At 50.1% G+C, this 18,527-nt stretch overlaps 1 protein-coding gene and 1 long non-coding RNA gene across 11 annotated transcripts in view; one reads left to right on the top strand and one right to left on the bottom strand.

Moving 5' to 3' along the window:
• Window positions 1-18,527, top strand: part of LOC140419927 (uncharacterized) — a 378,337-nt gene that overhangs the window by 257,484 nt on the left and 102,326 nt on the right. The gene's annotated exons all lie outside the window — the stretch shown is intronic.
• The window catches only part of LOC140419917 (uncharacterized), a 49,428-nt gene continuing 33,773 nt past the window's right edge, over window positions 2,873-18,527 (bottom strand). For 6 of the 10 annotated variants that reach the window (XM_072503973.1, XM_072503969.1, XM_072503965.1 and 3 more), the window contains exons 2-3: window positions 15,100-18,375; window positions 2,873-7,637 (exon numbers count right to left, since the gene is read on the bottom strand). In XM_072503973.1, coding sequence (XP_072360074.1) covers window positions 5,763-7,280 — 1,518 coding nt within the window. In that variant the 5' untranslated portion in view covers window positions 7,281-7,637; window positions 15,100-18,375 and the 3' untranslated portion in view covers window positions 2,873-5,762. The other 4 variants (XM_072503968.1, XM_072503971.1, XM_072503974.1 and 1 more) reach the window with 4 other exon arrangements.

Here is an 18,527-nt window from a genome sequence, read left to right as displayed (position 1 = left end):
GATTATCTTCGAAGCTTTCTGTCGTCACCTGGGCCTCCTCCGAAGGTCGTTCTCAGTACTCCCCCCAGCTGCCGACTACGCCAAGTGTAGAGAATCTTTAATTTGATATGATCTAAACTTGCCGAACTACGCCCCTGTAACCAGCCTCGCCACCCCCACCAGCCCCCGCCGAAGCCTCCTATGGCAGCAGAACAGCTCCCCCTCCCCCCGTGACTGGCAGCGCTGGACTCAGTCCACCGCTGCCACGCGAGGTCCCCTAACGGTGTGAGCACAGGCGAGCGACGCCATCGGGGGCTCGGCCCATCAGGGGCGGAGTATCTGGGGAGGGTCTCAGGTGACCTCTTCGAGTTCGCCGTTTTTGAGTGGGCGGAGAATGGCAAAAATGCCGCCTCCCCCGATTCTGCCGTAAAAGTGGATTCTCCGGCCAATCGCCAAACGCGGCGATCGGAGAATCCAGCCCATTGACTTTTACAACTTCATGCGGGTGATCTTCTGTAGAAGCGTAACCCTCTCTGGCTCCTTCTTTGACAGTAATTCTTGTGGAATTCAGCCTCGGGAATCTGGCTCCTTCGTTCACAGTAATTTCCTTGGAACTCAGCCTCGGGAGTCTTCAGTACTTGGCCAGCAAGGAAGACCTTCGGAACTTCCACTTTTATCCCCAAATTGACCAATACCTCACGTCAGAGTTGGGCCTGTTGTAACATGATAATTGGTCAATTTGGTCATTGGATTAATTTAATTTGATCCCCAATTACTGACACTACCTTCTCTCACTATCTTAGACAGGAATACAATAGAACTGTTTCATACTATCCCTTTATCTGATTCTATACAATCCCTTATTCAGACAGTTTCAAATGTTGAGGCGAATCAGAACTTGAAAGTCTCTCTTGCCAGTACATTTATCCTCATTGCACATTCTTTCCATACACAGCAATTAAGCTTTTACATTTTTACAGCAAATAAAACTCAAGCCGTGATCTAATGGCCATATTCAGCCAGGCGAGCCGGTTAGGCCGCTGGAGAGTCCAGAATTGGGATACACGCCAAGCGCTAATCGGTTTCCAACTTAACCGGCCCACTCCCGTTGGCGAGGTCGAGCTCCAATAAAGGCCAATCTCCATCCCATTAACGGAAGGTCCCTCTAATAGGCCCCGGTGATCTAACTAGCTCCCCAGCAAGCGGTCACGCGGGCGCCGAGTGTTACTGGTCCACACAGACATGGACCAGGCATCACGGCACCCGAGGGGCCTCCCGGGCCATTGGAGGCCCTTGAATGGTCAGGGTGGACCCTTGGCCTTCCCTGGAAACATGGGTACCTTGGCACTGCCGGATGGCACCTTGGCACTGAAAACATTGGTATATCACACTCTGCCCATTCATGAAGATTGAACGAGCTGTTGGGATTCACTGCCTGACAAAGGTGCAGGAAGGAAATTCAACTGTAACTTTCAAAAGAGAACTGCAGAGATTCTGTGGGAAAAGAAACTCGCCGGGCTATGGCCCGAATTAGATAGTTCACTTAAAGAGCTAGCATGGGAACGATGGCCTCTTTGTGCTCACTGAGACTTGTTTGCATTTGAAGAAAGTGGGAAATACCTGGAAGTCACTTCCTACGATGCGGGTAGAAGCAGAGATGTTGGAATGTTTCCAAAGGGAAATTGGATGGGCATTTGAGGGAAATAAACTGACAGGGATACGGGGATAGAACAGGGCAATGGTTTGATCTACCGAGATCCACAAGTTGTGAATCTTTGGAATTCTCTACCCCAGAGGGCTGTGGGAGCTCAGTCATTGAGAGTGTTTAAAGCAGAGACTGACAGATTTCTAAATCCCAATAACGCAAAGGGATATGGGGATAGTGTGGGGAAAAAGGCATTGAAGTGGATGATCAGCCATGATCGTATTGAATGGTGGAACAGGCTCGACGGGCTGAATGGCCAACTCCTGCTGCTATGTTCCAATGATACAAAGATAAGCAGGGAAGTAAGTTGTGAAGAGGACATAAGGAGCTTAAAAATATGAACATCAGGCACCTGCTGAACGTGATCATGACTCCATCCGTGGAGAGAAAACCTGAGGTGATCTTCTCCCTGGACAGAGAAAAGACCTTTGACAGAGTTGAGTGGAAGTACCTCATAGAGGTACTGGAGCGGTTCGGGCTTGGAACAGGGTTCACTGCCTGGATGAAACCCCTGTATAACACCCCCACCAGCTCTAAATACTTCCAGCCGCACAGAGGCACAAGGCAGGGATGACCGTTATCCCTGCTGCTGTTCACCCTGGCGATCAAACCACTCGAGGTCGCGCTTAGAATGGCAAAGAACTGGAAAGATATCCGGAGCGGGGAGACAGAGCTTTGCTCTATACAGATGACCTCCTCTACATCTCGGACCTGCAAACCACATGGAAGGAATTAAGGGGCTTTTGAAAGAGTTTGGAACCTTTTTGGGCTACAAACTAAACCCGAGCAAAAGCGGGATCTTCCCGGTGAACCTGCAAGGAGGAGGAGCAGAGCTGGAGTGGCTGCCGATTAAACAGGCCCGGCACAAATTCCACTAGCTGGGGATCCAAATCGCTCATCACTGGACTGGGATGCACAAGTGGAATCTGACCAGCCTGGTGGAGGAAGTATAAAAGGACCTGCAGAAATGGGACACACTCCCACTCACCCTGGGGGGAGGGTGCAGATGATCAAAATGAATGTATTGCCCAGGTTCTTCTTCCTTTTTTTTTTATGAAAACATTTTATTGAAGCATTTGTAATTTTCAGTTTAACATTCTAAACAACCGAGTGGACGGACTCGCGCAACAACATCACCATAAAATACCCAACTACCCCCCCCCCCCCCCCCCCGAGCTCCTAACTACCCATATATTAGATTCCCCGTCCTTATTTTACACTGCCAGGCCTCCCATTCCCCCCCCCCCTCCTCCGTCTCTTACTGCTGACGGTCAGTTTTCCTTGAAGAAATCGATGAACAGTTGCCACCTCCGAGCGAACCCCTGAATTGAACCTCTCAAGGCGAACTTAATCTTTTCCAGCCTGAGAAACCCTGCCATGTCACTGATCCACACTCCTGACTTTGGAGGCTCCGAGTCCTTCCATCCCAACAAAACCTGTCTCTGGGCCACCAGGGAGGCAAAGGCCAAAACGTCGGCTTCTCTTTCCCCCCCACCCCCCAGATCTTCCGATAGCCCAAATATTGCCATTTCTGGACTCGGAGTCACCCTCCCTTCCAGGACCTCTGACATGACGTCCACAAATCCCTGCCAGAATCCCCTGAACTTCGGACATGCCCAGAACATGTGTACGTGGTTCGCCGGGTTACCCCCAAACCGCCTTCACCTATCCTCCACTTCCTCAAAAAACCTACTCATCCGGGCCACAGTCATATGAGCCCCATGAACCACCTTGAACTGGATCAGGCTAAGCCTAGCACACAACGAGGATGAATTGACTCTCATCAAGGCCCTTTCCCATAGTCCGACTTCCAACACACTTCCCAACTTTTCCTCCCACTTCCTCTTTACCTCCCCGTTTGGGACCCCTTCCCACTCCATCAATTCCTTGTATATTTCCGAGACCCTCCCCTCTCTAACCCCTGTTTTTAACATCACCATAGCCTGTCATCCCCTTAGGGGGAGGCGGGGAAAAATTGTGACCTGTCTCTGGAGAAAGTCCCGTACCTGCAGGGAGCGAAACCCGTTCCCACCCGGCAACTAACTCCTCCTCATGTCTCCAGGCTCGGGAAACCCTCCTCAATGAAGAGATCCCCAAATCCCTCGATCCCTGCCCGCTGCCATCTCCTAAAGCCCCCGACCAATCCTCCCAGAATAAAACGGTGATTGTCACAGATCGGTGACCACACCGACGCCCCCTCCAGTCTCATGTGCCGCCTCCATTGCCCCCACACTCTCAGGGCTGCCACTACCACTGGGCTTGTGGAGTACCAAGCCGGCGAGAATGGCAGAGGCGCTGTTAGTAAAGCCTCCAAACTCGTGCCCTTACAAGATGCTGCCTCCACTCGTTCCCACACCGACCCCCTCCCCCACTACCCACTTCCTAACTGTTAGTGGGAGAGAATCTCAAATAAATCACTCAACGCCCAGGGTTACTGGTCCTCGCACCAAACGGTTCATTTCGCCGGCGGGGAGATGGCGTCTGTTACAGTCCCAGACCATCTCTCCACTGAACAAAGGAAAACATCCATTCTTATATTTTTCAAAACAGCCGCACAGCCCATTCCGGCCGGACCCTGTCCAATAATACTGATTATAGATTACATACATTAGATATATATCCAATTAAATTTGACATTACGCAAAGTGGGTTGGTGTCTTACCAGCCCCTAACTTCATGAAGAAGTCACTCAAAACCAACTTAAAGTTATGTCTCCTACCTGCACCTGGAGACCTTGAGCTGGTGAGGATACATTCTGCTCTTTGTCCTGTGGAGCTGTTATCAGTGCTGGTAAAATCCTCCCTAAAAACTCCCATGTATGTTTCACATTCAATTCCTTGATATCAATCATTCCTGCTTCCCTGACTAACTCTGCTGTCTGTAATTAAATGATGTTATTTGTACCAGTTTGCAAGTAACCCAGCTAATGATTGTTCAGCAATGTGCCTAGCTCAGCTAACAGCCATTTTGTGTCCTTTCTGATATTAGTAATTCTTCGGTTATAAAATCACAAGCATGTTATACACTATCTATTCCTACAAATTGCCTCTTGTCCAGGCATCCAAGCCAGGGTACCTTTATCTAAAATCTTCTTTCTAAATCGGACTTCAACACTAACCATCGATATGTTGGCCGCCCAGTAATAGTTAATAAAATTTGGAAGAGTCAAGCAAAGGTTTGCCATCCGAGGTCGGAAGAGGGATTCCACAAAACGGAGCCATTCACTCGGTTGTTCCAAGACCTGTTTGTAGCCCAACAGCTTAGAAGACAAAGAACAGGAGAAGGCAGTCATGACACAGTAAGGGAGGGGGAGGGGGTGGGTGGGATAGGGGAATGAGAGGGGGGCAGGAGACATGGAACCCAACCACGCCCAACAAAAGAAGCATGAGAAACAAGGGGGGGGCAGGGCAACAGCCGGAACAAAAATAAACAGTGGGGAACGAAAAACAGGAAACCACAACCACCACTGTGAATAATGCGAGAGAAAAAACAACCGTGTCTGTATGTACACACTGATCCTTCTTCTGTATACCACAAAAAACTAGAGAGAGAGAGAGCCCCTGGTAAATATGTAATCATTCCTTAAATATTAGCTATTCTACGTCTCCCATCAGTTTCCCAGTCCACCTCAGACAACTTGCCCCTCATACCCTGATGGTGTTCTTCTGTGAGCAACACCCAGATAAATTAAACGAAAAAAAAAACATGTAACCATCCCAGCCCATCTTCATGGCAATGTGGCATTGTTTTGGGGGATCCAAACAGAAATGCAAACTGAATATCTTCTCACTTGCGAAACATCCTTTTACTCTGTGATCCTTATGAAATTTGAAACCAGGTATTCGCAACAAGACAAAGAGCATCAGTCCACTGGAGGCAAAGTCGTGAGACCCGCCAGTCCAGCAGAAAGAAACCTATCCCATTGACCAACTGTCAGAATGAACAAAATGCAGTCCTGGGTGTAACTGAGAGCAGAAACAATAACAGCAGAATCCAACTCCTGTAATCACTGGTCAATTTATTGGTGTCTCAGCAGATGCAATGAATCATGCTTTCCCTTCCCACAGGTGAATGGCCTCTACCCAGTGTGAACTCGCTGGTGACTCTGCAGGTTGGATGACTGAGTGAATCCCTTCCCACACCGAGAGCAGGTGAATGGCCTCTCCCCAGTGTGAATTCGCTGGTGTGTCTGCAGGTTGGATGAATCACTGAATCCCTTCCCACACTGAGAGCAGGTGAACGGCTTCTCCCCAGTGTGAACCCGCTGGTGTCTCTTCAGAATAGATAAGCGAGTGAATCCTTTCTCACACACAGAGCAGGTGAATGGTCTCTCCCCAGTGTGATCTCGCTGGTGTGTCTTAAGACTAGATAAGCGAGTGAATCGCATCCCACACTGAGAGCAGGTGAATGGCTTCTCCCCAGTATGAACCCGCTGGTGTGTCTTCAGGTCAGATAACCGAGTGAATCCTTTCCCACACACAGAGCAGATGAATGGCCTCTCCACTGTGTGATCGTGCTGGTGCGTCTTCAGACTAGATAAGTGAGTGAATCGCGTCCCACACTGAGAGCAGGTGAACGGCTTCTCCCCAGTGTGAACTCGCTGATGTGTCTTCAGGTTAGATAACCGAGTGAATCCTTTCTCACATACAGAGCAGGTGAACGGCCTCTCCCCAGTGTGAATCCGCTGGTGTGACTGCAGGTTAGATAACCGAGTGAATCCTTTCTCACACACAGAGCAGGTGAATGGCTTCTCCCCAGTGTGAACCCGCTGGTGTGTCTTCAGGTTAGATAACCGAGTGAATCCTTTCTCACACACAGAGCAAGTGAATGGCCTCTCCCCAGTGTGATCTCGCTGGTGTGTCTTCAGACTAGATAAGTGAATGAATCGCATCCCACACTGCGAACAGGTGAACGGCCTCTCCCCAGTGTGAACTTGCTGGTGTGTCCGTAGGTGGGTTAACCGATTGAATCCTTTCCCACACTGAGAGCATGTGAATAGCTTCTCCCCAGTGTGAACTCGCTGGTGTTTCCGCAGGTTGGATGAATATCTGAATCCCTTCCCACACTGAGAGCAGGTGAACGGCCTCTCCCCAGTGTGAACTCGCTGGTGTTTCTTCAGGCTGGATAAATGTTTAAATCTCTTCCCACACTGAGAGCAGGTGAATGGCCTCTCCCCAGTGTGAACTCGCTGATGTATCCGCAGCGTGGACAACTGACTGAATCCCTTCCCACACTGAGAGCAGGTGAATGGCCTCTCCCCAGTGTGAACTCGCTGGTGTAACTTCAGGCTGGATAACTGTCTAAATCTCTTCCCACACTGTAAGCAGATGAACAGCTTCTTCCCAGTGTGAACTCGCTGGTGTATCCGCAGGGTGGATAACAGACTGAATCCCTTCCCATACTGAGGGCCGTTCAACGGCCTCTCCCCAGTGTGAACTCGCTGGTGTGACTGCTGGTGGGATAACTGACTGAATCCCTTCCCACACACAGAGCAGGTGAAGGGCCTCTGCCCAGTGTGACTGCGTCGATGAGTTTCCAGTGCAGATGGGACTCTGAATCCCTTCCCACAGTCTCCACATTTCCACGGTTTCTCCATGTTTTGGGTCTCCTAGTGTTTCTCCAGGTCGGACAACCAGTTGAAGCCTCGTCCACACACAGAACACGTGTACGGTCTCTCCCCACTGTGAATGGTGTGGTTTGTTTCTGGCTGTGTAACTGGTTAAAGCTCTTTCCACAGTCAGTGCTCTGGAACACTCTCACTCGGGTGTGTGTGTCTCGGTGCTTTCCAGTCACACTGATGGTTTAAATGTTTTGATGCCGACAGATTGGGTATACATTAATTCTTCTGGATTCAAAGGCCGATGATATTCAGATGCTAACGAATCAAGTGGATCTTTCAGATCGAGACGTGACGTTTGAGTCTTCTGTGTGTAATTCCTCCTCTTGTAATATCCTGCAGAAGGAGTTTACAAAGTCAACTCAGTATCGGATAACAATTCAGAATAAACAATTCTAGTTTCTGCATAACATTCTTTCCTCTCTCATTCCCCCATACCTAGTCTCCAGGAAGGAATGGAGGATTGGAGCAGTAAGTATAACAACCGTACCTCGGGATTCACAGCCTAGTCTCCAGGGACGGGACTCGGAGGGGCAGAGAATCTGAGCTAAGAGTATAAAAGCCTTTGCACATTCTCCCGGTCTGTCTGGGTCTCACCCCCACAACCCAAAAAGATGTGCAGGGTAGGTCAATTGGCCACGCTAAATTGCCCCTTAATTGGGGAAAAAAGAATTGGGTTACTCTAAATATATTTGAAAAAAGATTTAATTATGAGTAATAACCCTAATTTAGTTGGTAGCCTAACTGCGCAAACATTTATCAAATAGTGATCACAACATGATTGAATTCACTGTAGTGTTTGAAAGTGAAAAGCACGTTACAGACAGTAGAATTTTAGAATTGGGTAAGGCTGACTTTAACGGGATGAGACAGAGACTGTCCACGGTAAACTGGGGAGATCGGTTACTGGGTCAAACAACTGAAGATCAGTGGAGAATATTTAAAGAAACATTTAACGAGATAGAGAGCAAGTATATTCCCGAGAGGAAAAGGCTCCGCATCACAAATAAAAACAGCCACGGACAAATAAGAGGTTAGGGACAGCTTAAAATTAAAAGAAAGGGCGCATAAAAATACAAGACATAGTACTGATCCATTTCAAGTTGGCTATGTTGTTAGTCAGTTCCCCAATACTTTGGGGTGTGTGAGCTGCATTGTTATCCTCCTGTTTTTATAGAATCTAACCCTCTTTCCCCACTCACTGTGTGAACATGTTGACTGGTTGTTGAATTGCTGACATTTCACCTGGAGGCTGTGCTCCCTCAGATATCCTGCTCTGAATGAATTCTCAATGTCTGGTTGTATTTCTGCGGCAATATCTCTTGTTCTCTGGGCCCATTTCCCGCCAGTTTTTCTGCTGCTTTCATTGTTTGAAAAATGTTGAAAAGAAAAGTAATAAATATATTGACATTTGCGGGTGTCTGGCGGGAGGTGCGCGGCTTCCCTTCCGACAGGGAGCCGCTTCAGCTCTTTCCGTGCAGCCTGGTCAAGCTGCTGAGAGTCTCGGGACTCACTGCTCGCTGTCGCCGGTCGGTGCTGCGGGTCTGACGGGGGACAACCCAGTCCGTGACCTTCCCCTCCCCCGGCCCGGGACTGCGCATGTGCGGGGAAGAAGGGAAGCCGCGTCCGTGGGGCGGAGCGGCCACCCCTGACCTTACTGGTGACATTTGGACCAATAGGAAGTATTGGATGACCGGAAGGACTCTGGTCCCCCAGCCAATCAGAGCTCCGGCTTTGTGTGAACGAAGTTTGAGCTTCACACAGACGGAAACCTCCTCCTGTCTCCAACATTTGGGAGTAAAACACTTTCTTTTCTCCCCCTTTCCATTTCTTTTCTCATTCTGACTTTCAATTGGTCACTTGCAGCAACTGAAGGGAAAGGAAGTGAATACAGGGAGGGTGCAGACTCTGGAAAGCTTGGCCCAGATCTTTCTCTCTCTCTCTGAAAGACATTGACATCCTTTGCTCCCTCAGCTTGACACGGGGAGAACGTGCAGACGCCGCACAGACGGTGGGACCAGATTTTTGGACTGAACCCCTGGGTGGTTCCGATGTGCTTGGCCCGGCGGTCGCCTGAAGGGTCTCCTGTCCACGACCCACACTTGGGCTGAAGTGTTTTTGTCACAAAGGCCCCTGGGTGAAGGGTGTAGCTCTGCCCGCCTCATCCAGGTAGGTGGTACTCCGGTGAGGCCTAAGGGAATCTGAGGTTGCAGATTCCTTGGTCTCCTGTAGGGTTGCAACACAGGGAAAATGGTGCTGAGGTAGAGGGGCCAATTATCTATCGAATGGTTGAGCAGGCTTGATGGGCCAAATGCAGCTCCTATTTATTCTGTGTTGAAACGCATGATAGCACAGTGATTAGCACTATTGCTTCACAGCTCCAGGGTCCCAGGTTTGATTCCCGGCTTGGGTCACCGTCTGTGCAGAGTCTGCACGTTCTCCCCATGTCTGCGTTGGTTTCCTCCGGGTGCTCCGGTTTCCTCCCACAAGTCTCCAAAGACTTGCTGTTCGGTGAAATGAAAAATGAAATGAAAATCACTTATTGTCACAAGTAGGCTTCAAATGAAGTTACTGTGAAAAGCCCCTAGTCACCACATTCCAGCACCTGTTCGGAGAGGCTGGTACGGGAATTGAACCCGTACTGCTGGCCTTGTTGTTTTACAAGCCAGCTTTTTAGCCCTGTGCTAAACCAGTCCCTCAGTGATTTGGACATTCTGAATTTTCCCTCTGTGTACACGAACAGGCGACGGAATGTGGCGATGCGGGGTTTTTCACAGTAACTTCACTGCAATGTTAATGTAAGCCTACTTGTGACAATAAAGATTATTGTTATAAAGCAGTGAGCATGGATCTGTCAAACAGCCTGAATCAGCACCTTCAGGAAAATTGAGAGGTTGATATTAAAAACAGCAGAATGAGAATGGAGGGAGAGTGTGTGGGATGGAGATTTACAACTTTTCGGAACATAGGAACTGGAGCAGGCCATTCAGCCCCTGGAGCCTGTCCCGCTATTCAATGAGATCATGGCTTATCTGTGACCTAACTCCATATACCTGCATTTGGCCCATATCCCTTAACCTCTTTGATTTACAAAAATCTATCTCATTTAAAATAAACAACTGATCTAACTTCAACTGCAGTTTGTGGGAGAGAGTTCCAAACTTCTACAACTCTTTGAGTGAAGAAGTTCTTCCTAACATCTCTCTTGAATGGTCCAGCCCTAATTTTATTTTTTAATAAACATTTTATTGAGGTATTTTGGATTGGATTGGATTTGTTTATTGTCACATGTACCGAGGTACAGTGAAAAGTATTTTTCTGCGAGCAGCTCAACAGATCATTAAATACATGGAAGAAAAGGGAATAAAAGAAAATACATAACAGGGCAACACAACATATACAATGTAACTACATAAGCACTGGCATCGGGTGAAGCATACAGGGTGTAGTGTTAATGAGGTCAGTCCATAAGAGGGTCATTTAGGAGTCTGGTGACAGTGGGGAAGAAGCTGTTTTTGAGTCTGTTCGTGCGCATGTAGAAACAACAACAAAATAGAAAAGATACATGAAACCATAAACATCGTGGAAAAACCGTTTACCTTTGGTACAGGTCTCACCCTTATTGACCCCCGACTCTAACCTAACCTACTCTCCTCCCCGCCCCCCCCCCCCCCCCCCCGTCTGCTGACAATTAATTTTCCGCAAGGAAGTCGACGAACGGTTGCCACCTCTGGGTGAACCCGAATAGTGAACCTCTCAAGGCAAACTAAATTTTCTCCATACAGAGAAAGCTAGCCACGTCCGATAACCAGGTCTCCGACTTCGGGGACTCTGGGTCCCCCCATGCCAAAAGTATCCGTCTCCGGGCTACCAGGGAAGCAAAGGTCAGAACATCCGCCTCTCTCTCCTCCTGGATTCCCGGAACTTCCGCCACCCCGAGAATCACCACCTCTGGACCTAGCGCCACCCTTGTTTTTAACACCGTGGACATGATGTACACAAACCCCTGCCAGAATCCCCGAAGCTTTGGACATGTCTAAAACATGTGGACATGGTGCACCTGTCCTCCACCTAAAAGAATCTGATCATCCGGGCCACTGTCATGTGAGCCCGGTGCACAACCTTAAATTGTATCAGGCTGAGCCTGGCACATGTTGCAGACGTGTTGACTCTAAACGCGTCTGCCCATAAACCATCCTCTATCTCACCTCGCAGTTCCTCCTCCCACTTACGCTTCAGCTCGTCGGTCTGCATCTCCTCCGACCCCATAAGCTCCTTATAGATGTCTGAGACGCTCCCCTCCCCTACCCACCCTGGAAATTACCCTGTCCTGAATCCCCCTCAGCGGTAGGAGCGGGTAGGTTGACGCCTGTTTACGAAGGAAGTCCCACACCTGCAGATACCTGAATTTGTTTCCCCTCGCCAGCCCAAACTTTTCCTCCAGCACCCTCATACTCGGGAAACTCCCCTCTATGAACACATCCCCCATCCTCTCAATCCCCGCTATACCCGGAACACCCCATCCATATTCCCCGGGGCAAACCGGTGGTTAGCACAAATTGGGGCCCAGACCGATGCTCCCACATGCCACGTCCACTGGCCCCAAACTCTCAGGGCCGCCACCACCACTGGACTGGAAGAGTACCGTGCCAGCGGGAATGGCAGAGATGCAGTTACCAATGCCCCAGACTGGTGCCCTTACAAGAAGTCGCCTCCTTACGCACCCACGCTGACCCCTCCCCCACCACCCACTTCCTGATCATGGCTATGTTAGCTGCCCAGTAATAATTGCTAAAATTTGGCAGCGCCAGCCCGCCCTCTCCCTGGGTCCGCTCGAGCGTTACCTTCCTTAGCCGTGGGGTCTTGCCCGCCCAGACGAAGCCCGTGATCACCGTGTTGACCCACTTAAAAAAGGAACGCGGAATAAAAATGGGGAGACATTGAAATACAAATAGGAACCTCGGGAGGACCGTCATTTTCACCTATTGCACCCTCCCGGCCAGAGACAACGGGAGCGCGTCCCATCTCCGAAAATCGTCATTCATTTGGTCCACTAGCCGGGCCAGATTCAAGTTATGCAGCCGGTCCCATTCCCGTGCCACTTGGATGCCAGGTACCTAAAACGACTCCCTACCGACCTGATCGGCAGCTCCCCAGTCGCCCCTCCTGTCCCCTCGCCTGAACCACAAACATCTCACTCTTATCCATGTTTAGCTTATACCCCGAAAACCGGCCGAATTCCCCAAAAATCTTCATGATTTCCTCCATCCCCTCTACTGGGTCCGAAACGTTCAGAAGCAGATCATCCGCATAGAGCGAAACCCTGTGCTCCACCCCACCCCCAACCAGTCCAGCTCCTTGAAGCTCTCAGAGCAATTGCCAGTGGCTCTATAGCCAGCAAAAACAGCAGTGGGGAGACGGGGCATCCCTGTCTCGTCCCCTGGTGCAGTCCAAAATAGTCCGAAGTTGTCTGTTAGTCCACACACTTGCCACAGGAGCCTGATACAGTAACCTGACCCAGTCAATAAAGCCCCGCCCAAATCCAAACTGTCCCAATACCTCCCACAGATAATCCCATTCTACCCCATCAAAAGCCTTTTCTGCATTCATTGCGATCACTACCTCAATCTCCCTACCTTCCGGGGACATCATGATCGCATTTAACAGCCTTCTTACATTGGCCATCAACTGCCTATCCTTAACAAACCCCTTCTGGTCCTCCCCAATAACGTCCGGAACACAATCCTCAATCCTGGAGAACAAGATTTTGGCCAGCAACTTGGCATCCACATTCAGCAGGGAGATCAGCCTGTAGGACCCACACAACTCCGGGTTCTTGTCCCGCTTAAGAATCAGCGAAATCATTGCCTGTGACATCGTCGGGCGCAGCACCCCTCTCTCCCTTGCCTCATTGAACATCCGCAACAACACTGGCCCCAATATCCCCGAGAACTTTTTATAGAACTTTACTGGGTACCCGTCCGGACCCGGGGCCTTACCCGCCTGCATGGCCTTCAAGCCGTCCACTATCTCTTCCAGCCCAATTGGGGCCCCCAGCCCTTCTACCCACTCCACGTCCACCATTGGGAAATTCAGCCCCTCCAAGAAGTGCCTCATCCCCTCCGGCCCCGCAGGGGTTTCCGACCTGTACAGCCTGCTGTAAAAATCTCTGAACACCTTATTCACCCCTACCGAATCACCAACCAGGTTCCTATCTCAGTCCTTTACTTTCCCTATCTCCCTAGCTGCCTCCCTCTTCCTAAGCCGCTGTGCGAGCATTCTACTGGCCTTCTCCCCATGTTCATAAATCGCCCCCTTCACCTTTCTCAGCTGCTCCACCTGTGGTCAGCAAACTAAACCCCGCCTGCAACCTCCGTCGTTCCCTTAATAGCCCTGCCTCTGGGGGTCTCCGCATACCTCCTATCAATCTGTAGTATCTCCTTTACCAGTCTGTCCATCTCTGCCCTGTCAACCTTCTCCCCATGAGCCCGGATCGAGATCAGCTCCCCCCTTACCACCGCCTTCAGTGCTTCCCAAACCACTGCTGCCGAAGTTTCCCCGTGTCATTGACCTGCAGGTAGTTCTGAATGCATTTCCTCAGCCACTCGCTCGCCCCTTCATCCGCCAAAAGTCCCACCTCCAGTGCGGGCGCTGGTTACTGTCTTTGCTAACCTGCAGGTCATCCCAGTACGGTGCATGGTCTGAGATTGTAATCGCCGAATACCGCGTGTCCACTACCCCAGTCAGAAAGACCCTGCTCAAAATAAAGAAATCAATCCGGGAATACACTTTATGCACGTGAGAGAAGGAGAACTCCTTCACCCTCGGTTGCCTAAATATCCATGGATCCACCCCGCCCATCAGCTCCATGAACCCTCTTAGTTCCTTTGCCATTGCTGGAACCCTGCCCGTTTTTGAGCTTGACCGGTCTAAGCCAGGGTCCATAACTGTATTGAAGTCCCCTCCCATGACCAACCTGTGCGAGTCCAGGTCCGGTATCTTTCCCAGCATCCTCCTAATAAACTCCACATTGTCCCAATTTGGCGCATATACATTTACTCATACCACCTGCACCCCCTCCAGTTTCCCACTGACCATAATGTACCGACCTCCCACGTCCGAGACTGTTCTACCCGCCTCAAACACCACCTGTTTATTGATCAGGATCGTGACCCCTCTAGTCTTTCAATCTAGTCCCGAGTGAAACACCTGGCTGACCCAGCCATTCCCCAATCTAACCTGGTCCGATATCTTAAGGTGCGTCTCCTGCAACATTATCACGTCCACCTTCAATCTCCTAAGTTGCGCGAGCACACGTGCCCTTTTAACCGGTCCATTTAACCCTCAAACATTCCAGGTGATCAGCCTAGTTGGTGGGCTCATTGCCACCCCCTTTTTTAGGCCCACCTCCAGCCCGTGTTCCGCGCCTCCACCGGTCCGCCCCCAGGCAGCCCCCGATCTCCTCTCTGTCCCTCAGCCCAAGTCCCTCCTTTGTCAGCAGAACATTCACCCCCCCCAGCAACAACACCCTGTAACCCAACCCCTTTCCTAAACCAAACATATGCACACCCCCCACTGCACTTCCGAGAGCTAGCTCACCGAGCTAGCTTGGCGGCCCCCATCCCCGGCGGCAGATAGTCTTCCACCTATTGTTCTCTCTCCCTTCCCCCCCCCCCCGCTCATACAAACAAACTCCAGCATCAAACAATCCCCACATAATTGCCCAACAGAAAAAACACCAAGATCAAAACAAGCACACCTCCATCCCCCAACAGTGCAAATGAAAACCTTAACTCACTCAGCTCTACTCCTGGTTCCAAATCAATGCAAACGGCACCTCAAACCCATCTTCCATAAAACGCAGAACGAGAAACTTTTTACAAAAACAGAGGAACAAAACAGAGAAACAAAAACATGAACATTGCAGCCAAGTTCAAAAGTTCTCAGTCCTTCGCCAGCCCTTTCTTTCTTGCAAAGTCCAACGTGTCCTCAGGCGACTCGAAGTAAAAGTGTTGATCCTCATGCGTGACCCAGAGACGGGCTGGGTATAACAGTCCAAACTTCACCTTTTTCTTGAAAAGGATCGTCCTGATCTGATTGAAGCCTGCCCTCCTCCTGGCCACCTCCACGCTCAGGTCTTGGTAAACCCGCAGGATGCTATTGTCCCATTTATAGCTCCGTGTCTGCTTGGCTCACTGCAGAATATACTCCTTATCTGAGAACCTGTGGAATCTCACCACCATAGCCCTCGGAAGGTCTCCCATCCGCGGCTTCCTCGCGAGTGCTCTGTGAGCCCTATCCACCTCCAAGGGCCGGGAGAATGCCCCATTCCCCCAGCAGCTTCTCAAACATGCCTGCGACGTATGTCCCAGCGCCGTTCCTTCGGACTCCTCCGGGAGCCCGACAATTCTTAGGTTCTGCCGGCGGGACCAATTCTCTAGGTCCTCCAACTTCTCCAGAAGCTTCTTTTGCTGGTCCCTCAGCATCCCCACCTCCAGTTCCACTGCAGTCTGATGCTCCCCCTGCTCAGCCAGCGCCTTCTCCACCTTCTGGATCGTCCGATCCTGGGCGTCCAATCTGAGCTCCACCCACTCAATCGATGCTTTTATTGGGTCCAAGCAGTCCCGTTTCTGTGTCGCAAAGCCCTCCTGAATGACTTGCATCAGCTGCTCCATAGACTGCTGAGTCGACAAGCCAGAGGTGCGCCCCTCCGCCATGTTCTCTCCTGTTGCAACTTCACCCCAAGTCTTCTCTGTCTTTCTGTTTCTGCCCTTACGAACACTTCTAGTCCTTTTCTCCATGTACCGAAGTGGGAATTCTGTAGAGAATTGCCAGTGACGTCCGTTCTTCAATTCAACTCCGTTAAAAAATAGTGGGAAAAGGTCCAAAAGTCCGGCCAGAGCGGGAACCACCAAATGTGCGACTTACTCCTTCATAGTCGCCTACGAAAGTCCTCCGGGGCTAGAATTGACCACACACCAGGCCGGGAGTGGCAATATAACTTGGGGGCTCAGGTCCCTGATCTTTGGAATGGCAGACGCCGATGATTGGGTTACAGTATAAATTAAAAAGACACACCAGGTTTGTAGTGGTATAAGGATGGCTCTGGAGGCTGCTAAGATTTTATTCAGGTGGACGGCCTGTCTTTGGTTTCTTGAAAAGGGTTTCAAAACGGCAAGCTGGTAAATTGGCAGGTAAATGAATATAGAGATGCCAGCTAAAGCTAGGAAGGCAGAAATATGTGATGTATTCGTTGAATATGTGGGTCTGTTAGAAACACAGGAGAGCTCACATGGTTCTGAGACTCAGAGGGATCTGGGTGTCCACGAGCAGGAATCACAAAAGGCGAGTTTCCAGGTACAGCAAGTAATTAGGAAAGCTAATAGAATGTTATTGTTTATTGTGGGGGAATTGAATACAAAAGTCGGGAGGTTATGCTTCAGTTATACAGGACATTGGTGAGACCACATCTGGAGCACTGTGTACAGTATTGCTCATTTACCGCCAGTCCAGCAGAACAAAACCCTCCGACCCTCCCCATTGATGAACTGTCAGAATGAACGAAATGCCGTCCTGGATGTAATTGAAGCAGAAACAATAACAGCAAAATCTAACCCCTGTAATCACTTGTGAACTTGGTGTCTCAGCAGGCGCCATGAATCATGGATTCCCTTCCCAGACTGGGAGCAGGTGAACGGTCTCTACTCAGTGTGAACTCGACGGTGTGATTTCAGGCTGGATAACTGAGTGAATCCCTTCCCACGCTGAGAGCAAGTGAACGGCTTCTCTCCAGTGTGAACTCGCTGATGTTTTCGCATGTTGGATAATTGACTGAATCCTTTCCCACACTGAGAGCAGGTGAATGGTCTCTCCCCAGTGTGAACTCGACGGTGTGATTTCAGGTTGGATAACCCAGTGAATCCCTTTCCACACTGAGGACAGGTGAATGGCTTCTCCCCAGTGTGAACTCGCTGATGTTTTCGCAGGTTGGATAATTGACTGAATCCCTTCCCACACTGAGAGCAGGTGAAAGGCCACTCCCCAGTGTGAACTCGCTGGTGTGACTTCAGGTTGGATAACACAGTGAATCCCTTCCCACATTGAGAACAGGTGAACGGCCTCTCCCCAGTGTGAACTCGCTGATGTGACTGCAGGTGGGATAACTGAGTAAATTCCTTCCCACACTGAGAACAAATGAATAGCCTCTCCCTGGTATGAACCCGCTGGTGTCTCCGCAGGCCGGATAACTGAGTGAATTCCTTCCCACACTGAGAGCAGGTGAACAGCCTCTCCCCAGTGTGAACTCAGCGGTGTGCCCGCAGGTTGGATAACTGAGCAAATTCCTTCCCACACTGAGAGCAGGTGAATGGCCTCTCCCCAGTGTGAACTCGCTGGTGTGTCTGCAGGTTGGATAACTGAGTGAAACCCTTCCCACAGTGAGAGCAGGTGAATGGCCTCTCCCCAGTGTGAACTTGTTGGTGTGTCTGCAGGTTGGATAACTGAGTGAATTCCTTCCCACACTGAGAGCAGGTGAACTGCCTCTCCCTGGTGTGAACTCGCTGGTGTGACTGCAGGTTGGATAACTGCGTGAATCCCTTCTCACACTGAGAGCAGGTGAACGGCCTCTCCCCAGTGTGAATGCGCCGATGAGCTTCCAGCTGTGATGGGGCTCTAAATCCCTTCCCACAGTCCCCACATTTCCACGGTTTCTCCATGTTTTGGGTGTCCTCGTGTCTCTCCAGGTTGGACAATCAGTTGAGGCCTCGTCCACACACAGAACACGTGTACGGTCTCTCCCCGCTGTGAATGGTGTGATGTGTTTTCAGGCTGTGTAACTGGTTAAAGCTCTTTCCACAGTCAGTGATCTGGAACACTCTTACTCGGGTGTGTGTGTCTCGGTGCTTTTCCAGTCACACTGATGGTTTAAATGTTTTGATGCCGACAGATCGGGTAAACATTAATTCTTCTGGATTCAAAGGCCGATGATATTCAGATCCTAACGAATCAAGTGGCTCTTTCAGGTCTAGACGTGACGTTTGAGATTTCTGTCTGTATTTCCTCCTCTTGTAATATCCTACAGAAGGAGTTTACAATTTCAACTCAGTATCGGATAGAAATTCAGAACAAACAATTCTAGTTTCTGTACAACATTCATTCTGTCACATTCCCCAATACCTCGTCTTCAATACCTATTCCCCACATCTAGTTTCCAGGGAGGGATGGTGT

This window comes from Scyliorhinus torazame, chromosome 5 (genome assembly GCF_047496885.1).
Source record: "Scyliorhinus torazame isolate Kashiwa2021f chromosome 5, sScyTor2.1, whole genome shotgun sequence".
Lineage (NCBI taxonomy): Eukaryota > Metazoa > Chordata > Chondrichthyes > Carcharhiniformes > Scyliorhinidae > Scyliorhinus > Scyliorhinus torazame.
The sequence above is the reverse complement of the archived record's forward strand: the minus strand, read 5'-3'. Positions and strand labels throughout refer to the sequence as shown.